This window comes from Ips typographus, linkage group LG1 (genome assembly GCF_016097725.1).
Source record: "Ips typographus isolate SLU linkage group LG1, UJ_Ityp_2.0, whole genome shotgun sequence".
NCBI classification, from domain to species: Eukaryota; Metazoa; Arthropoda; class Insecta; order Coleoptera; family Curculionidae; genus Ips; species Ips typographus.
Window position 1 is genome coordinate 1,346,679 of NC_138422.1, and position 22,318 is coordinate 1,368,996.

At 35.7% G+C, this 22,318-nt stretch overlaps 6 protein-coding genes across 6 annotated transcripts; 3 read left to right on the top strand and 3 right to left on the bottom strand.

Annotated features, from left to right (window-relative positions):
- Positions 1–249: 249 nt before the first annotated feature.
- LOC145728022 (uncharacterized) lies at positions 250–5,892 on the bottom strand. The gene is made up of 8 exons (XM_081977951.1): positions 5,291–5,892; positions 4,973–5,149; positions 4,629–4,918; positions 1,158–1,341; positions 890–1,106; positions 785–835; positions 620–729; positions 250–566 (listed from the first exon to the last, which is right to left on the bottom strand). Exons 1-8 carry the CDS (start codon positions 5,480–5,482, stop codon positions 321–323), a joined length of 1,467 nt encoding a protein of 488 aa, XP_081834077.1. The 5' UTR covers positions 5,483–5,892; the 3' UTR covers positions 250–320.
- A 2,826-nt stretch (positions 5,893–8,718) lies between these two features.
- Ggt-1 (gamma-glutamyl transpeptidase) lies at positions 8,719–14,876 on the bottom strand. The gene is made up of 11 exons (XM_081995532.1): positions 14,524–14,876; positions 14,013–14,165; positions 13,666–13,886; positions 13,517–13,602; positions 10,501–10,607; positions 10,238–10,444; positions 9,764–9,998; positions 9,516–9,706; positions 9,223–9,460; positions 9,053–9,169; positions 8,719–8,951 (listed from the first exon to the last, which is right to left on the bottom strand). Exons 1-11 carry the CDS (start codon positions 14,532–14,534, stop codon positions 8,787–8,789), a joined length of 1,731 nt encoding a protein of 576 aa, XP_081851658.1. The 5' UTR covers positions 14,535–14,876; the 3' UTR covers positions 8,719–8,786.
- A 917-nt stretch (positions 14,877–15,793) lies between these two features.
- Positions 15,794–17,465, top strand: 128up (GTP-binding protein 128up). Its single transcript, XM_081995536.1, has 8 exons — positions 15,794–15,962; positions 16,016–16,136; positions 16,195–16,370; positions 16,424–16,663; positions 16,720–16,888; positions 16,945–17,074; positions 17,134–17,256; positions 17,308–17,465. Exons 1-8 carry the CDS (start codon positions 15,921–15,923, stop codon positions 17,408–17,410), a joined length of 1,104 nt encoding a protein of 367 aa, XP_081851662.1. The 5' UTR covers positions 15,794–15,920; the 3' UTR covers positions 17,411–17,465.
- Positions 17,466–17,604: 139 nt separating this feature from the next.
- Positions 17,605–19,068, bottom strand: Vps16B (Vacuolar protein sorting 16B). The gene has a single exon (XM_081995534.1). The coding sequence runs from the start codon at positions 18,857–18,859 to the stop codon at positions 17,714–17,716; it is 1,146 nt and encodes a 381-aa protein (XP_081851660.1). The 5' UTR covers positions 18,860–19,068; the 3' UTR covers positions 17,605–17,713.
- Positions 19,069–19,218: 150 nt separating this feature from the next.
- geminin (geminin DNA replication inhibitor) lies at positions 19,219–20,173 on the top strand. Its single transcript, XM_081995538.1, has 4 exons — positions 19,219–19,411; positions 19,478–19,584; positions 19,644–19,902; positions 19,957–20,173. The coding sequence occupies exons 1-4, from the start codon at positions 19,364–19,366 to the stop codon at positions 20,023–20,025; spliced, it is 483 nt and encodes a 160-aa protein (XP_081851664.1). The 5' UTR covers positions 19,219–19,363; the 3' UTR covers positions 20,026–20,173.
- A 104-nt stretch (positions 20,174–20,277) lies between these two features.
- LOC145740175 (uncharacterized) lies at positions 20,278–21,996 on the top strand. The gene is made up of 7 exons (XM_081995537.1): positions 20,278–20,430; positions 20,489–20,606; positions 20,845–21,003; positions 21,058–21,177; positions 21,237–21,339; positions 21,397–21,547; positions 21,600–21,996. Exons 1-7 carry the CDS (start codon positions 20,420–20,422, stop codon positions 21,745–21,747), a joined length of 810 nt encoding a protein of 269 aa, XP_081851663.1. The 5' UTR covers positions 20,278–20,419; the 3' UTR covers positions 21,748–21,996.
- Positions 21,997–22,318: the final 322 nt, after the last annotated feature.

Sequence of the window (22,318 nt, forward strand, 5' to 3'; positions counted from 1 at the left end):
AGGAAAACCGTGTAACGGACAGAGAAACGTTGGTAATTGCATGCGCGGGAGAAAGACAGGAAACGAAAAAAATATCAAGTAGGCCATATTTTTAGCGCGCTGTTGCCAAACGCCGTAAGTATTCAATACCCTCGACAAACTTACTGTCTTTCTCCCGCGCATGCAATTAGCTACGTTTCTCTGTCCGTTACACGGTTTTCCTATGGTCGCTTTTGGATTTACCACAACTGTATAAAAAAACTCCAAATATTATATGAAATTAACATTTATATTACAATTATTATTATTAAAATTATATTACAAACTCAACAATTTTGTCATTAAGAATATCCGGTGGTACTGCTGACTGATATCGTGCATTCGCCAATTTCCATTTTAGCTAGAGCGCTATTCTCCAACAAACCGATCTTTTTCAGGAAACTTCCCGCAGAATTATCCTGGACCGTTTCCTCTGGTTCCTCATCGTCCTTATCTGAGTCCCGGTGCAATTTTTTGGTGCCATCCAGTTCGATTTGTACCAGGGGTTCCATCAAATCAGCGTCAACGGATCGACTACTGTCTTCAAACTAAAAAAAGTGTTTATGAAAAATTCTAATCAATCTTCGTAGGATCAACCGACATTTTCAGGGTTTAAAGGTTTGGTAAGATACTCCAAATCTCCGAAAGGCATGTTGGTGATGTCGTAGTTTTCGCTGCTGCTTCGTTCCCCTGGTGATTTATCACCACGACCTAGTGTTAAAAAGAAGTCAGGTGATAAAGTCACAGTTTACAGTAACTGTGTTACCTCTTGAGTTTCGTGGACGTCCTCTAGGTCGTTTAAACAACGGTTTCGAGGCTAAAAAACATCCCTTTAAAATCTGATCGACTATGCTGTGATTTAGAGTAGCACCTGCTGGATATTTCCTGGGTCTTCCTCTGCTTTTTTTCGTGTTTACTGTAGAAGCCACCGGATCAATCTCCAACGAGGAATTTGTTTTACAATCTTCACCTGAAGATTCTTGAATATCTTTTTTTGGTTCTTCACTATCCATTTCTGCTAGCAGGTCCTCTCTTGTAATTCTGGTCGGTTCTTCAAAGTTATCTGCCACTTCAGCATGACCCATAGTCTGAAAACATTTACAAACTACTTTTAGAGGAAAACAAACCGTAAAACTTACATATATGTCCGGGTCTGAGGAGCCTTCGATGATGTTCCCTAGGTAGTTAAGAATGTGAGTTTTCCGAATGTGGTGCTTCAATTTGTCGTGCCTTGAAAACGCTTTATCGCACTGTCCACAAGCGTAAGGACGTTCACCAGTGTGAACCAACTGATGTCGACTTAAATGTGATGCCCTTTTGAAACTGCAGATCAAATAGAGATTGAAAATTTTTTTTTTAGTTTATTCTTTTTGGAGAAAATGCTAAAATAATCATCAAAAAGCAATGGAACTCGGACTATTTGGAAATATAAAGTGCCAAGGAGATGTGTTTCTTAGAGAAACTACACTTTCGTTCGTTAAAGAATATTTTTCTTACGTCACGTGACAGCTGTCATAACTGGCAAAACCCGTTCAACAGTGATCTAAAACTATAAAACTAGAAATAGTTGCTAATTGAAGAAATTACACTGGAAGTTGTGTTTAAAGCTCCATGAAGTGAAATTTGACAGTTGGGGCGTTAAGGAACACTTTAATACTTTGCTTATATCACGTGACAGCTGTCATAACTGGCAAAACCCGTTCAACAGTGATCTAAAACTATGAAATTATAAATAGTTGCTAATTGAAGAAATTACACTGAAAGTTGTGTTTAAAGCTCCATGAAGTGAAATTTGACAGTTGGGACGTTAAGGAACACTTTAATACTTTGCTTATATCACGTGACAGCTGTCATAACTGGCAAAACCCGTTCATCAGAGATCTAAAACTATAAAATTATAAATAGTTGCTAATTGAAGAAATTACACTGGAAGTTGTGTTTAAAGCTCCATGAAGTGAAATTTGACAGTTGGGACGTTAAGGAACACTTTAATACTTTGCTTGTATCACGTGACAGCTGTCATAACTGGCAAAACCCGTTCAACAATGATCTAAAACTATGAAATTATAAATAGTTGCTAATTGAAGAAATTACACTGTAAGTTGTGTTTAAAGCTTCATGAAGTGAAATATTTGACAGTTGGGACGTTAAGGAACACTTTAATACTTTGCTTATATCACGTGACAGCTGTCATAACTGGCAAAACCCGTTCATCAGAGATCTAAAACTATAAAATTATAAATAGTTGCTAATTGAAGAAATTACACTGGAAGTTGTGTTTAAAGCTACATGAAGTGAAATTTGACAGTTGGGACGTTAAGGAACACTTTAATACTTTGCTTATATCACGTGACAGCTGTTATAACTGTCAAAACCCGTTCAACAGTGATCTAAAACTATGAAATTATAAATAGTTGCTAATTGAAGGAATTACACTGGAAGTTGTGTTTAAAGCTCCATGAAGTGAAATTTGACAGTTGGGACGTTAAGGAACACTTTAATACTTTGCTTATATCACGTGACAGCTGTCATAACTGGCAAAACCCGTTCATCAGAGATCTAAAACTATAAAATTATAAATAGTTGCTAATTGAAGAAATTACACTGGAAGTTGTGTTTAAAGCTCCATGAAGTGAAATTTGACAGTTGGGACGTTAAGGAACACTTTAATACTTTGCTTATATCACGTGACAGCTGTCATAACTGGCAAAACCCGTTCATCAGAGATCTAAAACTATAAAATTATAAATAGTTGCTAATTGAAGAAATTACACTGGAAGTTGTGTTTAAAGCTCCATGAAGTGAAATTTGACAGTTGGGACGTTAAGGAACACTTTAATACTTTGCTTATATCACGTGACAGCTGTCATAACTGGCAAAACCCGTTCATCAGAGATCTAAAACTATAAAATTATAAATAGTTGCTAATTGAAGAAATTACACTGGAAGTTGTGTTTAAAGCTCCATGAAGTGAAATTTGACAGTTGGGACGTTAAGGAACACTTTAATACTTTGCTTGTATCACGTGACAGCTGTCATAACTGGCAAAACCCGTTCAACAATGATCTAAAACTATGAAATTATAAATAGTTGCTAATTGAAGAAATTACACTGTAAGTTGTGTTTAAAGCTTCATGAAGTGAAATATTTGACAGTTGGGACGTTAAGGAACACTTTAATACTTTGCTTATATCACGTGACAGCTGTCATAACTGGCAAAACCCGTTCATCAGAGATCTAAAACTATAAAATTATAAATAGTTGTTAATTGAAGGAATTACACTGGAAGTTGTGTTTAAAGCTCCATGAAGTGAAATTTGACAGTTGGGACGTTAAGGAACACTTTAATACTTTGCTTATATCACGTGACAGCTGTCATAACTGGCAAAACCCGTTCATCAGAGATCTAAAACTATAAAATTATAAATAGTTGCTAATTGAAGAAATTACACTGGAAGTTGTGTTTAAAGCTCCATGAAGTGAAATTTGACAGTTGGGACGTTAAGGAACACTTTAATACTTTGCTTGTATCACGTGACAGCTGTCATAACTGGCAAAACCCGTTCAACAATGATCTAAAACTATGAAATTATAAATAGTTGCTAATTGAAGAAATTACACTGTAAGTTGTGTTTAAAGCTTCATGAAGTGAAATATTTGACAGTTGGGACGTTAAGGAACACTTTAATACTTTGCTTGTATCACGTGACAGCTGTCATAACTGGCAAAACCCGTTCAACAGTGATCTAAAACTATGAAATTATAAATAGTTGCTAATTGAAGAAATTACACTGGAAGTTGTGTTTAAAGCTCCATGAAGTGAAATATTTGACAGTTGGGACGTTAAGGAACACTTTAATACTTTGCTTGTATCACGTGACAGCTGTCATAACTGTCAAAACTCACTCACCAAGCTGTGTTTCTTTGAAGAATTGCACTGTAAGTTGTGTTTACAGCTCCATGGAGCCAAATTTGTCAGATCTGACGATAAGGAACACTTTTATACGTCACAATGTCACAACTCTCAAACTTCGCTCCATAGAACTATAAATACAATGTACAGTGTGATTTATCCGATCGGTAGAACTATTTTCGATTGGTAATTTCGAGTCACAGCTGCGTGGTTTTTGACAACTGTCAGGTGACTATAAGCCTGTCATTAAACGTCATAGCTAGTTCAATTCGTCAAAGTGGTCGACGCTTTTTTATTTTATTTTTGAAATCTACATGAATTAATATTATTCATATCAACTATTTAGCTGTGCTGTTAGATTAGATGTAGTGATTGACAAGCCAGTTTAAGGGCCAGTACTTTCATTTCAAAACAATTTTATTCCACAGAAAAATATTCTACAGAAACCGTTGTTAAGTCTGTTATTTTTTTAGAAATCCCTTTAGATTTCATGTTTTGATTGAAGTAAAAAGCAAACATTTATTCACAACTGACTAATAAAAAGAACTGTAAGAGAATACGAAGTAATAAGAATTACTGACAACTTTAACGAAATATTCAAAATTCTTCTTCTTCTCATTTACAAATGAACATTTGTAATTTTTCCGTAAATTAGTTAGTAGTTATAACAAATTACTAACGCGAATATTACTCTCACCTTGAAGGGCATAGAGAACATTTGTACTTTCTCTGTTTTAAGGCCCATTTGGTTTTCCGTCTGGCCTCTGGCGACATTGGTAGCAGAGCGACCAGTTGCTCCGGGTTAGGCTGAGAAGACGCTGTCCATGTGTTCTCCGACTCTTGTTTTGGCGTTTCATCGAGATCAGAAGTGGTTTTGGTAATAATTTTCACCGGAGGCACGTCACTGGGACTAGTCTCGAAATCCACCGTAACTCTCTTCTGTCCTTTAAACCGTGTATCTCTGGCTACACCGGGAAACTTTTCGTTCTGTAATAGATGTTGTGGTCAAAGGATGGTTGTATTAGGCACAAAAGGTCACACCTCGTCGACGATGCCTTTTACGCCAAACTCTTCGGCGATATCGCATAGTTTTCCGGTCATCTCCTGGGGCACCTGGGTGTTTCCTTTATACATCAGTTCGATCAGGCTTCGAATTTGTTTCACTGCTACACCGTGGATCATAAAGGCGACCTGTTGCTCTGGATGTTCTTCGAAAACCTACCAGAAAATTATTCAAGTATAATCACGGCCTGACTTGGTGTATAGTAGGCTTAAAGTGAATGGCTTTCCTGAAAATTACCTCAACGGCGTACTACAGAGATGTCCGTTCATTTTTCTAAAAAAAAAAACGTTTTTTACCTTTTTAAAGTAAGGACTGAAAGCGGCCAGAATTAGCTTGTGAGCCTTCACCGATCCGTCGTTGCAATGTATGGTAATGTCACTCAATGTCTCATCTTGGAGTAGATTCTCCAGCATGTACTCCAGGTTCTCCTGGTGTCGTTCCTGTAACAGTCGAATAGGTCGTGGTGCGGTTGGGGATGGCGATTTCATCTCGTTTGAAAATTTAACTTTTTTGGTGTAAATTAGTTTTAATTTTTGTGTTATTATTATAATTGACGTATTTAAATAAAAAACGCGCAACGTTTTCAAATAGATTAAATAAGGGCGAAGTGGGTCGCCTTTACAGTGTCTGTCGTCGAACTGGCCCTAAACTGAGCGCCCTTCGTCGAGGGGGGCACTGCGGCGCATCGATTTTTACTCTGCCCCCTCCTGAAAGGGCCCAAAATACCCTCTGGAATTAATTTAGGTGGGTCTCGACTTAGGGGAGCGTTGGGGGGTGACGGGGACGAACCGTTAGGGTGGCTCTCGCTCGTCCCCTCCAAGTATTAATATTACTTTCACTTATAATTTTAAGTTTTTCTAATTATGTTTCATGTCAATTATTTTTTTTCAGTCAGCTCATAATAATGTCACGTGCAATAAACTGTGTAGCATTTGCGTAAATCTTAGTGCAGCAAACGAGAAAGCTGCTTTTTTTCACCAATCACAAACTACTACAACAGTGCTATGATCTGCGCAAATACTTCACATGTGGACTTAGCAATAGTATGTATGACACTGTATGCGTCACAGTTGCAATATCTTGTCAAGGTTTACTTCTTGTAAATTCTTCGAAATTTTTTAATTTTTTGAAACTTAATTAATATTTCCTATACATACAATGAAAGGCAATAAATGTAACTTACTATAAACTCGAGAAAGAATACTTTTTTCCTCGCTTTCTTCTTAATTTTGGCTTAAACTCTTGTTTGTATAGTATGAATAGAAAAATCAGTTGAATTCTGTATAATAATTTCTAGCAAATTTTACACATAACAATAAATAATCAAATTTTTTGAAATGTCTACTGAATATTCTTAGTAAATAAGTATACCAACGAGTTTTTTTGTGTTTGGTCGTCCCCCTTTCGTATCCAAAGCCCGAGGACGCGTTTTATACAGAGGGGACGCATGGTTACGCCGAAATCAATACCGTAAAACACTAGGGCGCTCACGTCTTTGTCCCCCTACGTGAATTTCTAAAAATAGATTTCACGTTGGGGGTTTAGTAATTTTTTTGGAATTTATGAAGTTTTACGCCGAGAAAAATGTCTTTATAGCGATTTCGGGCGTTTCTGTCGCATATTCACACCATCATCAAGGACTAGAAGCTTTATTGGAAAACTGATGAGTATGTAACAGTCCAGGGTGGTTTAGTTAGTTAAAGTAGACCAAAAAAATAGAAATATTTATTATGATTTATACAATGACGTTAATTGTTAATATTAGGCTATTTTTTAAAAACATTCAGAAAAAGAGAAGAAACTATATGGAATTCGACGTACAACTTTATCATTTTCTCCGGAGGATTACCAATAATGACAAAAGAGCTAAAATATCAACAATTCAAAATTACCAGTATTAAGTTGTACAAAAAATATTCTGTTTTACTTAAGAGTAAAGTGTCTTTTTCGCTTTTGGGGTGCAAGCAAAACTAGCCTTTGCACCTAATTTTTTCTTGGGTAATTTTAACATCAAGCTTTGGCACCTTTTGTTTTGCCGCTCTATAAGGAAAATATGACGTCACGATCAGGAATGTAAAATTTCCGGAAAATTAAATTTATGGAAATTTTTTCAGAAAATGTTCGGTAATTTTCAGGAAATACTGGAAAATTCAAAAATAATTTGTTTTTTACATTTTTGTACTATTAACTGGAAGGTATTTAGGCAGTTGAGGTTAATTTTGAAAATAAAAAATTTTAAATTTCTTGACAATTTTAGTTTTTAATTTCAGACCTCTAACCTGAAACGTTCCTGAGAAATTGAGCAAAAACTGCAAAAAACAAGAGTCAACTTTGACGCCCTCTAGCGGCTAAACGGAACAACATAGTCGTGCCCGCTCAACGTCACGTGATAGCCCCGTTTATTAGCTTTCTTTTGTTATACGGTGTGTTGATACAGGGTTTTTCAAATAAGCGAGTTATGGACAATTTTCTGGAAAAGTGCACCAGTTTCAAATTGGAAATTTCTGCTTTCGAGGAGAGTGGTCAAATTAAAGCTCTAGGAGCAAAAACAATTGAATATCGATACAAACATTTTACATCAAGTAGGCCTAAAATTTGACGTAGATTCCAAAAATCGAATAAAAAATTATAAGTTTGGTTTGTTGCTCAAATTTGGGACACCCTGTATACTGATGGATTATCTAGGAATAAAGTAAATTAAACAAGTTACAAGGATGTTAAAAATTCATTGAATCACCCTGTAAACTACTCCATTGTATTGGCAGTGTAACTCGGTTATTTTGACAATTATAGGGTGGTTAAATATACCAATTTGTAGCCCTTTAAATTCTCTTTTGACCACCCGGTATAGCGTTTTTACCTAAAACGTCGAATAAGTGAGTTATTTACTATTAAAACTGAGTTGTTTGATTTTGACAGTTTTTACAGTGACAGCCCATAACTTTGTTATTTTAACAGTTACAGGGTGGTTCAATATACCAATTTGTAGCCGTTGAAATTCTCTTTTGACCACCCGGTATAGCGTTTTTACCTAAAACGTCGAATAAATGAGTTATTTACTATTAAAACTGAGTTGTTTGATTTTGACAGTTTTTACAGTGACAGCCCATAACTTTGTTATTTTGACAGTTACAGGATGGTTCAATATACCAATTTGTAGCCGTTGAAATTCTCTTTTGACCACCCGGTATAGCGTTTTTACCTAAAACGTCGAATAAATGAGTTATTTACTATTAAAACTGAGTTGTTTGATTTTGACAGTTTTTACAGTGACAGTCCATAACTCTGTTATTTTGACAGTTACAGGGTGGTGCAATATACCAATTTGTAGCCCTTGAAATTGTCTTTTGATCACCCTATATACCATGTATAGTAGAAATGTCACACTACTGAAAGATTAAAGCTTTTATATGGGAATGTGTTGTCCAGAAGGGATAAATTTATAAATAATATTTTTTTAAAAATTCATATTATTTTGAAAAGTGTTGATGCTAGGTATACAATATTTTCCAGAAAGTTTCCGGTAATTTTCCGGAAAAAATTGCAAAATCTGAAAATTGAAAAATAATTCGTTTTTCAAAAAAGGAAATTTTCCGACTCCAAAATTACCCCTTTTACATCCCTGGTCACGATGGTATAATTTGACAGAAATTATAGTTTTGCAAAATTGCTCTACTCACTTAGATTAGCAAAATTTTAAGCACTCGACAATAAAAAATCAAAATTCCTTAACTGTACTTTATTCTGACTAGCACGTAACATATCACCATCGGCAACACCAGTTTGAACCAATCAACTGGTTGTATAGCTAATATAGCCGCCCCGTCTGCTATCAAAAGCACCCTGTATATCATCTTCATGATCACTGACCGACACCACAGCCGAAAATCCGTCAGCAGTTGGGGTGTATTTCGATTCGTGTCCAATTTCAGTCAAGCCGGCAACAATGTCAGGGTACTGCAACAGAAAAAAGACACTCAATGTGGTCATATTTTGGAAATTCTTCACTGATTCACGTTATGCAATGTTGCCAGGTCCATCCTGTATATCTTACTCACCTCCAGGTCGAATCCTTCCTCATATTCCACCATCATGGGAAATAGTTGATGATGAACCCTTTTCTCATCCGAAGCCTTGCTCAGCGTTTCATTAAACCATAAATGCTTCATAATAATCTATAAAACAAGTTTGTAATGATGAGTCACTTTATTCAAAAGTGTTATACTACCGAGGCCACCACGGTGGTGATTTTAGTACCACCAGCAGCGCCAGTGACCAGTACAACGTTGCCATTTTTGAGAATTATGGTGGGTACCATGGAAGACAACGGGTGTTTTTTGGGTACTATGTAGTTAGCAGGCGAGGGAGGAATGTCAAAACCACTAGTAATATTCGGGGAGGAAAAGTCGTCCATTTCGTCATTCAGTATGATTCCTGTTGAATTAGACGCAAACCCAGCACCAAATCTGTAATGGGATGATTATAGTACCACCAAAAGAAATTATCAAATAGAAAGCTTACACAAAATTAATGGTACTGGTCACTGAAATGGCATCACCATTCGGTGCCAAAACTACTAAGTGAGCGGTACCGTGGTCTTCTAGCAAGCTGACTTCGGCACCATAATACGAAGCATTTTGACTGGTCGTGGTGTCGCTAATTTTCGTTCTGATCTCCTCGGCGAAGCTTTTGGAAGTCATATTGCTCACCACCTGTATTATTGCTTACAGTAAACTTACCCAACACCTCAAAAAAAAATTAAAACTCACGTCCGAGATGTTGACGAAATTGTCATCACCCAATTTGGTCCGGTAACCATAAGCAAACTTGAAAGCTTCAATTATTCTTTGAATGTTTGTTACCGAATACAAATTGTCCAGATCCAGAAATCCGTCTAGGATGTTAAGGATGAAGGCCAGAACAGGTCCGGAACCTGGCAGAGGGCTGGTATACAGGGTGTGATCGTTACTAAGGTTTGCTTGGATAGATTCTTGCCAAATCGGTCTAATATAAACAGAATGCGGAAAAAAATTGTGCATCAGTAATAAATCAACAATGAGGCAACCCTGTAATGCAAGTTTCCAGTTTTAATTTTGAAATCGGTCTCAAAACTTGCATAGTTTAGTATTATACTAGTCTGTCTCATACTGCTTTAGCAAGTAATTAAAAATTAAAAATACTTTTACAAAAACTTTCTATTGGGAAAAAATTAACAACAGTGTTGCCAACAAATCGAAACTTACTCGTACTCCAAAAGATCATCGACGGTTAGAATACCACCGTTATCCTGCACGTCCTGGACGAATCCCTGGATCAACGACCCGTTCACGCTATACAAAGCGTGGGCTCCTTCCACCGCGATTATTTCCAGAGTTTTGGCCAATCGTTCTCTTTTCACGTACTGCCCTTCCAGGTAGGTCGAGTTAGTTTCCGGGTCGATAAACGACTCCCTAAAATTAGAAACAATAAAATTATGAAAATCAGTTGGGATAGTTGCAAAACAAACCTCAAAACTGGATCGGCGTAGAGCAAGTCCAGTTTGCCGACAAACGTTTTCGCCAGGAAAGCAGTGACGTAGATGCCGTTGTTGCACAAGTCGATAGTTGGTTGTATCTGGAATATTTTAAGCGTATTTTGATTCGAGTATTATTATATACAGGTGTGGTAAATCCAAAACCGACCATAGGAAAACCGTGTAACTGACAGAGAAACGTAGATAATTGCATGCGTGGGACAAAGACAGAAAACGAAAAAAATACCAAGTAGGCCATATTTTCAGTTCAGGCTGTTGCCAAAATCCAATACCGTCGATAAAATTAATTTTATTCAAATTGTTAGAAACACAGTTTGAAAGGACAGTCAAGGACAAAATCGCCTGTAAAACCCATTTGTGGCGTGAAAATGACAGTTTTAAGCACATTTTTGGAATCCTCATTAAATTTCCTATCTACTAACCTAAAAAAACACTACCAAATTGAGTACAGTCAGAGAGAAAAACAGTGTCAAAGTTTGAACTAACAGAAACACAGTTTGAAAGGACAGCCAGGGACAAAATCGCCTGTAAAACCCACTTGTAGTGTGAAAATGACAGTTTTAAGCACATTTTTGGAATCCTTATTAAATTTCCTATCTACTAACCTAAAAAAACACTACCAAATTGAGTACAGTCAGAGAGAAAAACAGTGTCAAAGTTTGAACTAACAGAAACACAGTTTGAAAGGACAGTCAGGGACAAAATCGCCTGTAAAACCCACTTGTAGTGTGAAAATGACAGTTTTAAGCACATTTTTGGAATCCTCATTAAATTTCCTATCTACTAACCTAAAAAAACACTACCAAATTGAGTACAGTCAAAGAGAAAAACAGTGTCAAAGTTTGAACTAACCGAAACACAGTTTGAAAAGACAGTCAAGGACAAAATCGCCTGTAAAACCCACTTGTAATGTGAAAATGACAGTTTTAAGCACATTTTTGGAATCCTTATTAAATTTACTATCCAATAGTCTAAAAAAACACTAAAAATCGAGTATAGTCAGTTAGAAAAACAGTGTCAAAATTTGAACTGCTAGAAACACAGTTTGAAAGGACAGTTAGGGACAAAATCGCCTGTAAAACCGACTTGTAGTGAGAAAATGACAGTTTTAAGCATATTTTTGGAATCCTCATTAAATTTCCTATCCACTAACCTAAAAAAACACTACCAAATTGAGTACAGTCAGAGAGAAAAACAGTGTCAAAGTTTGAACTAACCGAAACACAGTTTGAAAGGACAGTCAAGGACAAAATCGCCTGTAAAACCCACTTGTGGTGTGAAAATGACAGTTTTAAGCACATTTTTGGAATCCTCATTAAATTTCCTATCTACTAACCTAAAAAAACACTACCAAATTGAGTACAGTCAGAGAGAAAAACAGTGTCAAAATTTGAACTAACAGAAACATAGTTTGAAAGGACAGTCAAGGACAAAATCGCCTGTAAAACCAACTTGTAGTGTGAAAATGACAGTTTTAAGCACATTTTTGGAATCCTCATTAAATTTCCTATCCAATAGTTTAAAAAAACACTAAAAAATCGAGTATAGTCAGTTAGAAAAACAGTGTCAAAATTTGAACTGCTAGAAACACAGTTTGAAAGGACAGTCAAGGACAAAATGGCCTGTAAAACCCACTTGTAGTGTGAAAATGACAGTTTTAAGCACATTTTTGAAATCCTTATTAAATTTCCTATCCAATAGCCTAAAAAAATATAACTAAATCCGGTACAGTCCGGGAGAAAAGTGCTGCCAAAGTTTGAAAACACAGTCAGCGACAAAATCGTCTGTTAAACTCACTTGGAGTGAGAAAATGACAGTTTTAAGCACATTTTTGGAATCCTCATTAAATTTCCTATCTACTAACCTAAAAAAACACTACCAAATTGAGTACAGTCAGAGAGAAAAACAGTGTCAAAGTTTGAACTTACAGAAACACAGTTTGAAAGGACAGTCAAGGACAAAATCGCCTGTAAAACCCATTTGTGGTGTGAAAATGACAGTTTTAAGCACATTTTTGGAATCCTCATTAAATTTCCTATCCAATAGTCTAAAAAACACTAAAAAATCGAGTATAGTCAGTTAGAAAAACAGTGTCAAAATTTGAACTGCTAGAAACACAGTTTGAAAGGACAGTCAAGGACAAAATGGCCTGTAAAACCCACTTGTGGTGTGAAAATGACAGTTTTAAGCACATTTTTGAAATCCTTATTAAATTTCCTATCCAATAGCCTAAAAAAATATAACTAAATCCGGTACAGTCCGGGAGAAAAGTGCTGCCAAAGTTTGAAAACACAGTCAGCGACAAAATCGTCTGTTAAACTCACTTGGAGTGAGAAAATGACAGTTTTAAGCACATTTTTGGAATCCTCATTAAATTTCCTATCTACTAACCTAAAAAAACACTACCAAATTGAGTACAGTCAGAGAGAAAAACAGTGTCAAAGTTTGAACTTACAGAAACACAGTTTGAAAGGACAGTCAAGGACAAAATCGCCTGTAAAACCCATTTGTGGTGTGAAAATGACAGTTTTAAGCACATTTTTGGAATCCTCATTAAATTTCCTATCCAATAGTCTAAAAAAACACTAAAAAATCGAGTATAGTCAGTTAGAAAAACAGTGTCAAAATTTGAACTGCTAGAAACACAGTTTGAAAGGACAGTCAAGGACAAAATGGCCTGTAAAACCCACTTGTGGTGTGAAAATGACAGTTTTAAGCACATTTTTGAAATCCTTATTAAATTTCCTATCCAATAGCCTAAAAAAATATCACTAAATTCGGTACAGTCAGGGAGAAAAGTGCTGCCAAAGTTTGAAAACACAGTCAGCGACAAAATCGTCTGTTAAACTCACTTGGAGTGAGAAAATGACAGTTTTAAGCACATTTTTGGAATCCTCATTAAATTTCCTATCTATTAACCTAAAAAACACTACCAAATTGAGTTGTCTCCGGACAAAACATTGTATAATATCATAATTAAAAGACATACCAAGTCTTTCCAAGGTAGTGATCCGTACTCCTGGTACAAGTACCAGTACCCTTTTAATTCTCCCGGAACTGCCACAGCCAATCCGCCTGAAATTTATACGAATTAAAGAGATTGTCAAAATGACAGGAAGAGATAGATAGAAGAGATACCTTTCTGCGACAAGGAGGAATCCCCGTTGAACATCGTTTCGTTAGCCGCTAGAGGCGCCACTTCACGAGCGTTCAATGATCTAACCGTTCCCGTTTTTTTGTCGTATATAGTGAGGAGGAACCCGCCTCCTAGACCCATACTTTGAGGTAGGGACACTCCCTCGCAAAATAGAGCGGCTATGGCCGCATCTGCTACTGAACCGCCTTTTTCGAAGATTGACCTGATAATTATATAGTTAGTTTCTGGTCATTCACAATTATCTCCTTCATTTTTCAATTGATTCATACTACTCAGTATCGATACTTTGTAAATATCGATGCCTTTACTACATTAAAATCACACTTACTTGCCAATATCCGAACATCCGTATCCATTGGTGACTACAGCTCCTGTTGTTGTTTTATCCTTCTTTACCACAAAGACAATAACTACTGCGACCACTATGATGATGGTGACTAAGGCGGCCAATCCAAACATCCATAATTTACGTTTGGAAATTCTAAAATATATGTGTTGTTAAGTTCAAAGTCAACTTGTTGTTACTTTTTCTTAAAAAATTGTACATTGAATCGATTTTCATTAAAAATCACATTTTTCGAATTTTTTAAAAGTGAAACCTGCTGTGATTAATTGTAGTAAGTAAAAATACAATAATTACTTATAAAATTTAAACGACAACAAGTGTGAAAGCTACTTGCGGCTACTTGCTTATCAAATACTATTGTCGACACATACACTGGAGTAGAAAATATGCTTTTATTGCATTTTTATACATGAATATTTTATTACTAAGTAACTATTACTTTTAATCTACTATACCTCACTGCAAAACTTAAAAATGTAAAAAAAACACTTACCTTGTACGCATTATCACAGTTTACACAAATAAATTCAGGTAAAACTTATTAAATATGGTAATCAAACAAAATAGGTGTTTTAAGTTAGATAAAGTAGAATAATTTCAAATTTTTGAGAAACGATGCTCCGTCAAGGTGGTTTAATTCAATTTAACCGTTAATAATATAATTGATTTTAGAATTATTCACGGCTTTGGACGGATTAGCAAATCGAAAAGAAGGTCGCCTTCATTACAATAACAATAAAATAGACATGGCGCAAATATTTAATTCGTAATAATTTTGACCGATATAGCGTGTGAAGGTGCTCCGACGTGCTGCCGCACCAACCGACTTCAGTGAACTGAAAGTAAATACGCACCACAGAGAAAAATCCTACTATTAACGTTATTAAAGGGTAAAATGTCAATTAAATCTTAAATTATACTGGATTTTTAGATACTCGATATTTAGGATTTTTAATTGTGTACAAGGTGTGTAAGCTTACTACTATTTTAGTTAAGATTTATGATAGACTGTTCTGTAAACATTAGGTAATAATGTAATTACCCCATTAGTATAATAAAAGCGTAATCACCTCTTTACATGAAACGCAATAATTAAAATAAACATTGATGATATTGTAGGATTTCAGTAAATTTCTGGTTTTAACAGCTTTTAGCAAAGAAGGTCAGCAGCTTGAACTTTCAATGATAACCTAATAGATCATTGATATGTTTAAATTTTAGTAATAATTATTATTATCAAAGTGAATTTTAATTTAACCACTCTGTATACATACCGCGCAAATTGTACCTGCAAACTTGAATATTTGCTGTGTCACTTTTAAAAACTTATTGTTTGATTAGATCTAGTTTCTTTATCTCGTTCAAGTGTATTATATTATACTATGTACGTAAAGCTTTTATGATTTTGAGCATTTAATCTAATTACCTCTACTGTAAACCCTAGTTGTACAAACTTATCCCCAAAAAAATTACTTAATTTTTTGGGAAAGGTCCCCATCTGTATTGTTTTTGGCCAAACAACACAGATGGGGACTGGTTCAATACCAGTCGAAGTATAAGTAAACTTGTTCGGTATTAATGTATTTCGTATATGCTTCCAGAAATTCATCTTTGATAAGTAAAATAAAATGGACCATCCAATTAAACCCTATTACAAATTAAAACAAAATTGCTATCACAATGTGGCAAAGACTATTTACAAAATTTACCACCAGAGGTCCAAGAACATTTTTAGTATTTGATGTGACATTGACACTGGACAGTGACAGTGGACAGGTATTTTCCATGTGTTTTCTTTTGCAGTTGCTGCATTTAATTTTTTCATAGTTTTCCTCTCAAAGCTGTTTCCAGCCCTTAAAGTTGCTAAACTACCTCTAAACATTCAAAGCCATGAGTACCATTTTGGAAAAAATTGCTGCCATCGAGTCCGAGGTAAGAATTGTCCCCGAACAACCCAGCCGGCCACCAAATGATTTCTTTTGTAGATGGCCAGGACTCAAAAAAATAAGGCAACGGCCGGCCATTTGGGGCTCCTCAAAGCCCGATTGGCCAAACTTAGACGGGAATTGATTACTCCTAAAGGAGGCGGTGGTGGAACTGGAGAAGGTAAGTCACTTCATTGATTAAATTGGTAACTTTCACTTATGTTTTGTTTTTGACTAAGGTTTCGATGTGGCAAAGACTGGGGATGCCAGAGTGGGCTTTGTAGGGTTTCCTTCTGTAGGTAAATCAACATTATTGAGCAATTTAGCTGGTGTTTACTCTGAAGTAGCAGCCTATGAGTTTACCACCCTTACTACAGTCCCAGGATGTATTAAGTACAAAGGGGCCAAAATACAGGTATTTACAGTATAACCAAGTTTTACCTCAATGTACTAAAAGTGAAGTTTTAGTTACTTGACCTGCCTGGAATCATTGAGGGAGCAAAAGATGGTAAAGGTCGTGGAAGGCAAGTTATAGCAGTAGCTAGAACTTGCAGTTTGATTTTTCTCTGTTTGGATGTATTAAAGCCTTTGGTTCATAAAAAACTGATTGAACATGAATTGGAAGGGTTTGGGCTGCGGTTGAACAAACAGCCTCCTAATATATATTTTAAAAGGAAAGACAAGGGTGGAATTAATTTGAATTGTATGGTTAGTTTGTTGTTTTTAGTTTAAATAGTTAGTGTGGCTCAATCTGATTAGTGTAGGTACCTCAATCTGAGCTTGATGCAGACACTGTAAAAACCATTTTGTCTGAGTATAAAATTCACAATGCTGATGTTACCCTAAAATATGATGCCACTAGTGATGATTTGATTGATGTTATTGAAGGCAACCGGATTTATGTTCCATGTATTTATATTCTCAACAAAATTGGTATTTCAGTTAATTAAATGTCTGGGAAAATTTTTTAATTTTGTTGCAAATTTTAGATCAGATTAGCATTGAGGAACTGGATGTTATCTATAAAATTCCACATTGTGTCCCAATTTCTGCTCACCACAAATGGAATTTTGATGATTTATTAGAGAAAATGTGGGAGTACTTAAAATTGGTTAGAATGTGAGTTTCAACTAAAGTTTAAATATTGCAAGTTGAGTGAGTGTTGGTTGTACTTGCAGATACACAAAACCTAAAGGACAATTACCCGACTACAACTCTCCAATAGTGCTACACTCAGAACACACCACAGTAGAGGACTTTTGCAATAAACTACACAGAAGCATTGTCAAAGAGTTTAAATAGTAAGCCGTCGTTTTTATGATATAAACTTTCTTTAATTGGTTTGGTTCTAGTGCTCTTGTGTGGGGATCTTCTGTGAAGCATCAGCCACAAAAAGTTGGTTTAGAGCATGTCCTAGCTGATGAAGATGTAGTTCAAATTGTTAAAAAGGTTTGAAATATATTGAACAGTTTTGAAATTGATTTTAAATAAATGAGGAGTTTTGTTTCAATTATGAGTTTTAATTTGAGCAAATTTAGTGCTCTACAAGTTGAGATATCAATTTAATACTTATGACATTTGATTGACTATAAAAATGTGAACTGAAGAATTGGGACATAAGATCCTTCAATATTAATAACACAACCATGTTGTTAGAATATGTTTTAATTCTTAATAAATTACAACTTTTATAATAAATAATATACAATTTGAAGTTCAATAACAGTACAAAAATACAGTTTTAACTTACTATATAACTTAATTTTTCCATTGTTTAGAGGATTGTAGGGCACTTTCAATTAAACAATATTCAGCACTTTGAGGCTGCACTTTTTCCTTATACATCAACAAACTAACCCTGTCTCTTTGATTCAAATAAGTCTGAATTATATAGGTGTGACACTGTAATTTATTGGCAATCTCAAAGGCCTTATCAGAGTCAGAAATATAAGACAGGAGCCCTTCAAGCACATCCTTAGGTGGTTGATGTCGGCTGAGACCTATAACAAAAGCTTCAGCAGGTATTGGTGTTTTTAATGATGATTTTTTAGTCAACCAGTTGTTTTTCAAGAAAATGTCATTAATATGCAGCCAAAGTTTCATGGAAGCAAGAACATTAAGTAATGTCCAATCATAGGCAAAATCATCTATTCTGTAAGTTTTCTTGAATTCCACAGCTTGTTCCAAACCTTTGTGATTGGTTAAGTTAAGCTTGAACAATTCAGCCAGTTGTCCTATCACTGATTCAGAGCTAAACTGGTGTTCAGTTTGGAATTTTAGGAATGTCAAATGATCTTGCACATCCACACAATTTTCACTAGTGTGTTCAATAACAAATTGTTCAAGTTTTTTGTACAAAAGACTCTTGTTAGATAATCCTTGTCCAGTGAGGTAATACAAGTACTTCATGTTTGCACTATTTCCAGTTGCCATGTAAAGATCAGCAGCCTCTTCAAGATGATTCCTCACAAATAGATAATATGCATAGTGTTTCACAGCCACTTTACGTTTTACCAATTGGTGATAGAATATATTACTTTTTAAAGTCCGGTGCAAGTAGAGCACCACTTGGATAATCACATTAGCGTCACAGGTCTCTAACGCTTTATCCAGTAGAGTCATTTTATCAGCAAACCTCACAAAACCTGCAAGACTGTAAATCTGTCCACTGACCATTTTTCTAATTGCCTCTTCAACTGACATGACAGGGGGATGCAGCGCAGGCCGAGCATCATCTAGCAGGGTATCCAGGCACTTTTTTGAAACTATAGCGTATATAGGCAGTTCAGAAGACACTTCTGGGGTGGTCCTAAATAAATCTGAAGAAGAGGCACTAGTGTCCAGGTCTTCGTCATCGAAACTAAAGCCCGAACGGCTACTACTGTTCCAAAAATCATCCTCCATTTCCGCTAATTAATTACATCACTAAATAATTTTGTTAAACTATCCCATATTACTTTTTATGTTATTTTTGAATTTGTTGTTTATTGTTATGATTTTTGGTTGAAGGACTGTTAACTGTCAATAGGTCTGTCTGTATCTGTAATCACATTGTGGCAACAATGTTGCCTCAAAAAGTATTCTATTAAAAGTCAAAACTAGGTCAGTTTTTTAAAAGTTTTTTAGAAAAAAAAAATCGTATAACTTTAGGGTTTTAACAATTTTAAGTTGATTATAAAAAATAGAAACCAATAACACAAATTCGCAAAAAACGATCTAGACCAGAGGGAAATCTGGCAACACCTAAATAAAAATAACTTAACCTCAAACATAACTGACAAGTAAAAACAACAAAACTAATCTGGTGCAACAAAACCGCGAAAACCCATTAAAAATAACTTTTAAAAGGTTTTCCATTCCCCGAATCCAGTTTCCCACTTTTCAGTTTATGTGTGTGTTTCGATCACGATGAAAACCAAAAAAGTGGTCGTTAAAGTAGATTCAAATGTACAACAGGTAATTATCTCCTCAAAATCATTTCCCAGACTTTTCCTCTCATTTGTCACTCGTAATTATTTGCAGGAGAATGTAAGAAACGTGAGGAGAGGTTTGAAAACCCTCCAACCTACCGATATCGACAAGGAAAACTTGGCTGGTCGACCAGCAGTTCTGAAAGATTTAAAGTCTGGGTAAGTTATTGTTCTGATCTTTATATAGGTAATTCTGACTGGAATCACTTTGTTTTTAGTGGAGAGTCACAAAAGCCAAAGCCTATGTGTAACAAAGAGACTCAAACCGAAAAGTATATCACAAATGTTGATGATCTCACTGGGGAAGAAGCCTCACCTGATTATTGGAAGAGGGTGGCTGAAAAACGACAAGAGTCACTGGACGAGAGTTTCAAAGAAATTGAGAAACTGAAAGGTAACATTGACGTTCTGCAGGAAGAGAATCGCATTTGTAAAGAAATGCTGGAGGAGTCTCGCCATTTAGTACAAGTTTTTCAGGTAATAATGATTTTAACTCTGTAAGGGGTAGAGGTTCAAGTAACTGAGTTTTAGGAAATGCTAAATGAAGAAGAGGAAGATAATGAAGAGGAAGCAGAGGAAAATGAGGAAAGTATCCCATAAATTGGGTCTGGAATTCAATGACTGTTTTCTTGTATGTTAAGAATGTAGTTTTAAGTTTTTTTTCTGTAAACTGGGCATCACTGCTGTATTATCACATATTTTTGTAAGCTTTGAGAGTGGACTGATAAATAAATTAATTTTTATAATAGTACTTCTTTTGGATCTTGAGTGAAACTTCCTGCACTGATAGAAAATCTAGTATATCCATGACTTCTTGACATTTTAAAGATCTGAATTTTAACCAATTAAATCCTAGAATTTTGTACGTCTAGTGGGCTATGGAGGTTTTAAACCAATAAGAACTCAATTTTATTTGTTTGACAGTTCTGAAGTTGCAGTCACAAATTTTGAACATTTGAACCAGTTGCTGACGGGACGCTTCCCAATATTTACAATGTTTACCAGGTAAAAAGTGCTTTTCTAGTTGTCTCAGTTGCGTGAAGCCAGGACGTTTTGTTTCTAGAACCTACAAAAACGAAAATACGGTCCACAATCCCATAGGAAGACCCGTTTACGGTCAAGGATTTCGTGCTCAACAGAATACCAATATGGCGCCCGGTTATGAAAATACAATTTTTCAGGTCAGTCGCGTTTTTAATTAGTTTTAAATTTACGATGTCACATCTCTATCACAAATATATTATTGATAGTTGAATTGTGCGAAACAAAAGTGGAAGTTTGTACAGCATTTTATTTAAAATCGTTATAGAAGTTTGATCACGTGACCGTATACTAGTTTTGATACTGGTAGTCACGTGATGAAACTGAATAGGCACTTTGAATACAGCTTGAATACAAATAATTTATACAAATATTTAGGCGGAAAGCACACGTACAGGCAATTCGCATGGACAGGCTTTCGGTTTACAGTACGGAAAAACATCCGCTCAAAAAAATGGGTTTGGAAATTTCCAGGAAAATCCTGGACCATCGACATCAACCAGTGCTCGGAAAAGTGATGACGTGTCATCGTTTAGAGTTAGTTTTTCTGAATAATAGTTAAAAATCTTTATATTTGGAGGTTTTGGATAGGTTGAACGGCCAAAGACAAACAGTTTGGGAGTTATGGGAGTTCCGAAACCTCGTGCTTACTCCAGCACCGCAGTTAACTCGAACCAAGAGATGGAAGGTCCTAAAAGGGGGCGTGCAGGGGTGTGTTCTAGATTTACTTGAATTTTTGTGAGGACCGATAAGTTGGTGTTCTTTTGCAGGAATCAGAAAATGAAAAAGTTATGGTATTGACCGGTACTGTGGAAAGGGTCATTAAATACGGGAAAATTTTTCGAAATCAATTTTGTTATTACCAAGTAATAGGTGATGGGAAAACTATATAAATGTGATGGTCTTGTTATATGCAGGGTGTTTTTGTAGGAAGTGTACTGTCTATAGCCGAAGGGAAAGTCAATTTTGAGAAAACTATGTTGCTGCGTGATCAGAAGGGTGGGCCAATTCTGCAACTTACTTACTATTCCAACTCCACTCACATTAATATAGATGATTTCTTTTTAGGACAGAACCTAAGGTAGCCTAAACACGAAAAAAAAGTTCAGTTGATTATATCGTGGTATTTTTAGGGCATTTGGTAGAATGATAGGGCCCAATGTAATGTCGGCTCTTTCTATAAGGGGCGCTACCGATCAGGAATTAGCTAATTTACCCAGAATGTGTTACATCTCTGACTATGCCATTTCCGCTATTTGTGGTGAGGCTCCCAATGCTTAATATGTAAATTTGTTCATATTGTTAATCATTTAATTTAAAAATGTGTGTTTAAGATGGTAAGTTGTTTATAATATTACAAAGTGCAAGACATGTCAGAATCAAGGTTCTTCAGTTACCGATGTTACGGTTGTCAATGACCATAACACTCTGTAGATGTGCCTTTCTTTTAATTGTCGTTTAATATCGGGTCGTTGTAGACATTTACCGCTTCATGTAACCAATTAGGCTATTAAAAGGAAATAAGTTGCATTTTTTGTTCCTATTGTGTCTCCAAATGCAAAATAAGCGCGAAAAATTGATTCAAAGAGACAATCGGTATTTTTTACTTACTTGCATCAATCATGCGAGGGGCATATTTATCGGCTGAGTAATTCGATGCTGGGTGTCGTAAACTCTTCAATTTGCATACGCGAACAAATTTGAATGAAAACATGGAAATCTTCGGTATTCTTTCAGATGGTACATCATGCAATTTACGCAATTCGGAGATGTCTTACTGAGATAATGAATTTCAAGTATTCAACCGGAAATGTCGGTTTTTGGGCCACGAACCGCTTTTAGGGTTACCTAA

Coding starts and splice junctions, on each gene's coding strand:
- LOC145728022 (XM_081977951.1), bottom strand. CDS start 5,482: ATGAAATCGCCATCCCCAACCGCACCACGACCTATTCGACTGTTACAG. Junction 5,150..5,290: donor TCAGTCCTTACTTTAAAAAG/GTAAAAAACGTT, acceptor ATTTTCTGGTAG/GTTTTCGAAGAACATCCAGA. Junction 4,919..4,972: donor TAAAAGGCATCGTCGACGAG/GTGTGACCTTTT, acceptor CATCTATTACAG/AACGAAAAGTTTCCCGGTGT.
- Ggt-1 (XM_081995532.1), bottom strand. Junction 9,461..9,515: donor ACCAGTACCATTAATTTTGT/GTAAGCTTTCTA, acceptor ATCCCATTACAG/ATTTGGTGCTGGGTTTGCGT. Junction 8,952..9,052: donor AGGAAGGATTCGACCTGGAG/GTGAGTAAGATA, acceptor TTTCTGTTGCAG/TACCCTGACATTGTTGCCGG.
- 128up (XM_081995536.1), top strand. CDS start 15,921: ATGAGTACCATTTTGGAAAAAATTGCTGCCATCGAGTCCGAG. Junction 16,137..16,194: donor CGGTGGTGGAACTGGAGAAG/GTAAGTCACTTC, acceptor TTTTTGACTAAG/GTTTCGATGTGGCAAAGACT. Junction 16,371..16,423: donor ACAAAGGGGCCAAAATACAG/GTATTTACAGTA, acceptor GTGAAGTTTTAG/TTACTTGACCTGCCTGGAAT.
- Vps16B (XM_081995534.1), bottom strand. CDS start 18,859: ATGGAGGATGATTTTTGGAACAGTAGTAGCCGTTCGGGCTTTAGTTTC.
- geminin (XM_081995538.1), top strand. CDS start 19,364: ATGAAAACCAAAAAAGTGGTCGTTAAAGTAGATTCAAATGTACAACAG. Junction 19,412..19,477: donor TAGATTCAAATGTACAACAG/GTAATTATCTCC, acceptor AATTATTTGCAG/GAGAATGTAAGAAACGTGAG. Junction 19,585..19,643: donor CTGAAAGATTTAAAGTCTGG/GTAAGTTATTGT, acceptor CTTTGTTTTTAG/TGGAGAGTCACAAAAGCCAA.
- LOC145740175 (XM_081995537.1), top strand. Junction 21,340..21,396: donor TTGTTATTACCAAGTAATAG/GTGATGGGAAAA, acceptor GTGTTTTTGTAG/GAAGTGTACTGTCTATAGCC. Junction 21,548..21,599: donor TTTTTAGGACAGAACCTAAG/GTAGCCTAAACA, acceptor TGGTATTTTTAG/GGCATTTGGTAGAATGATAG.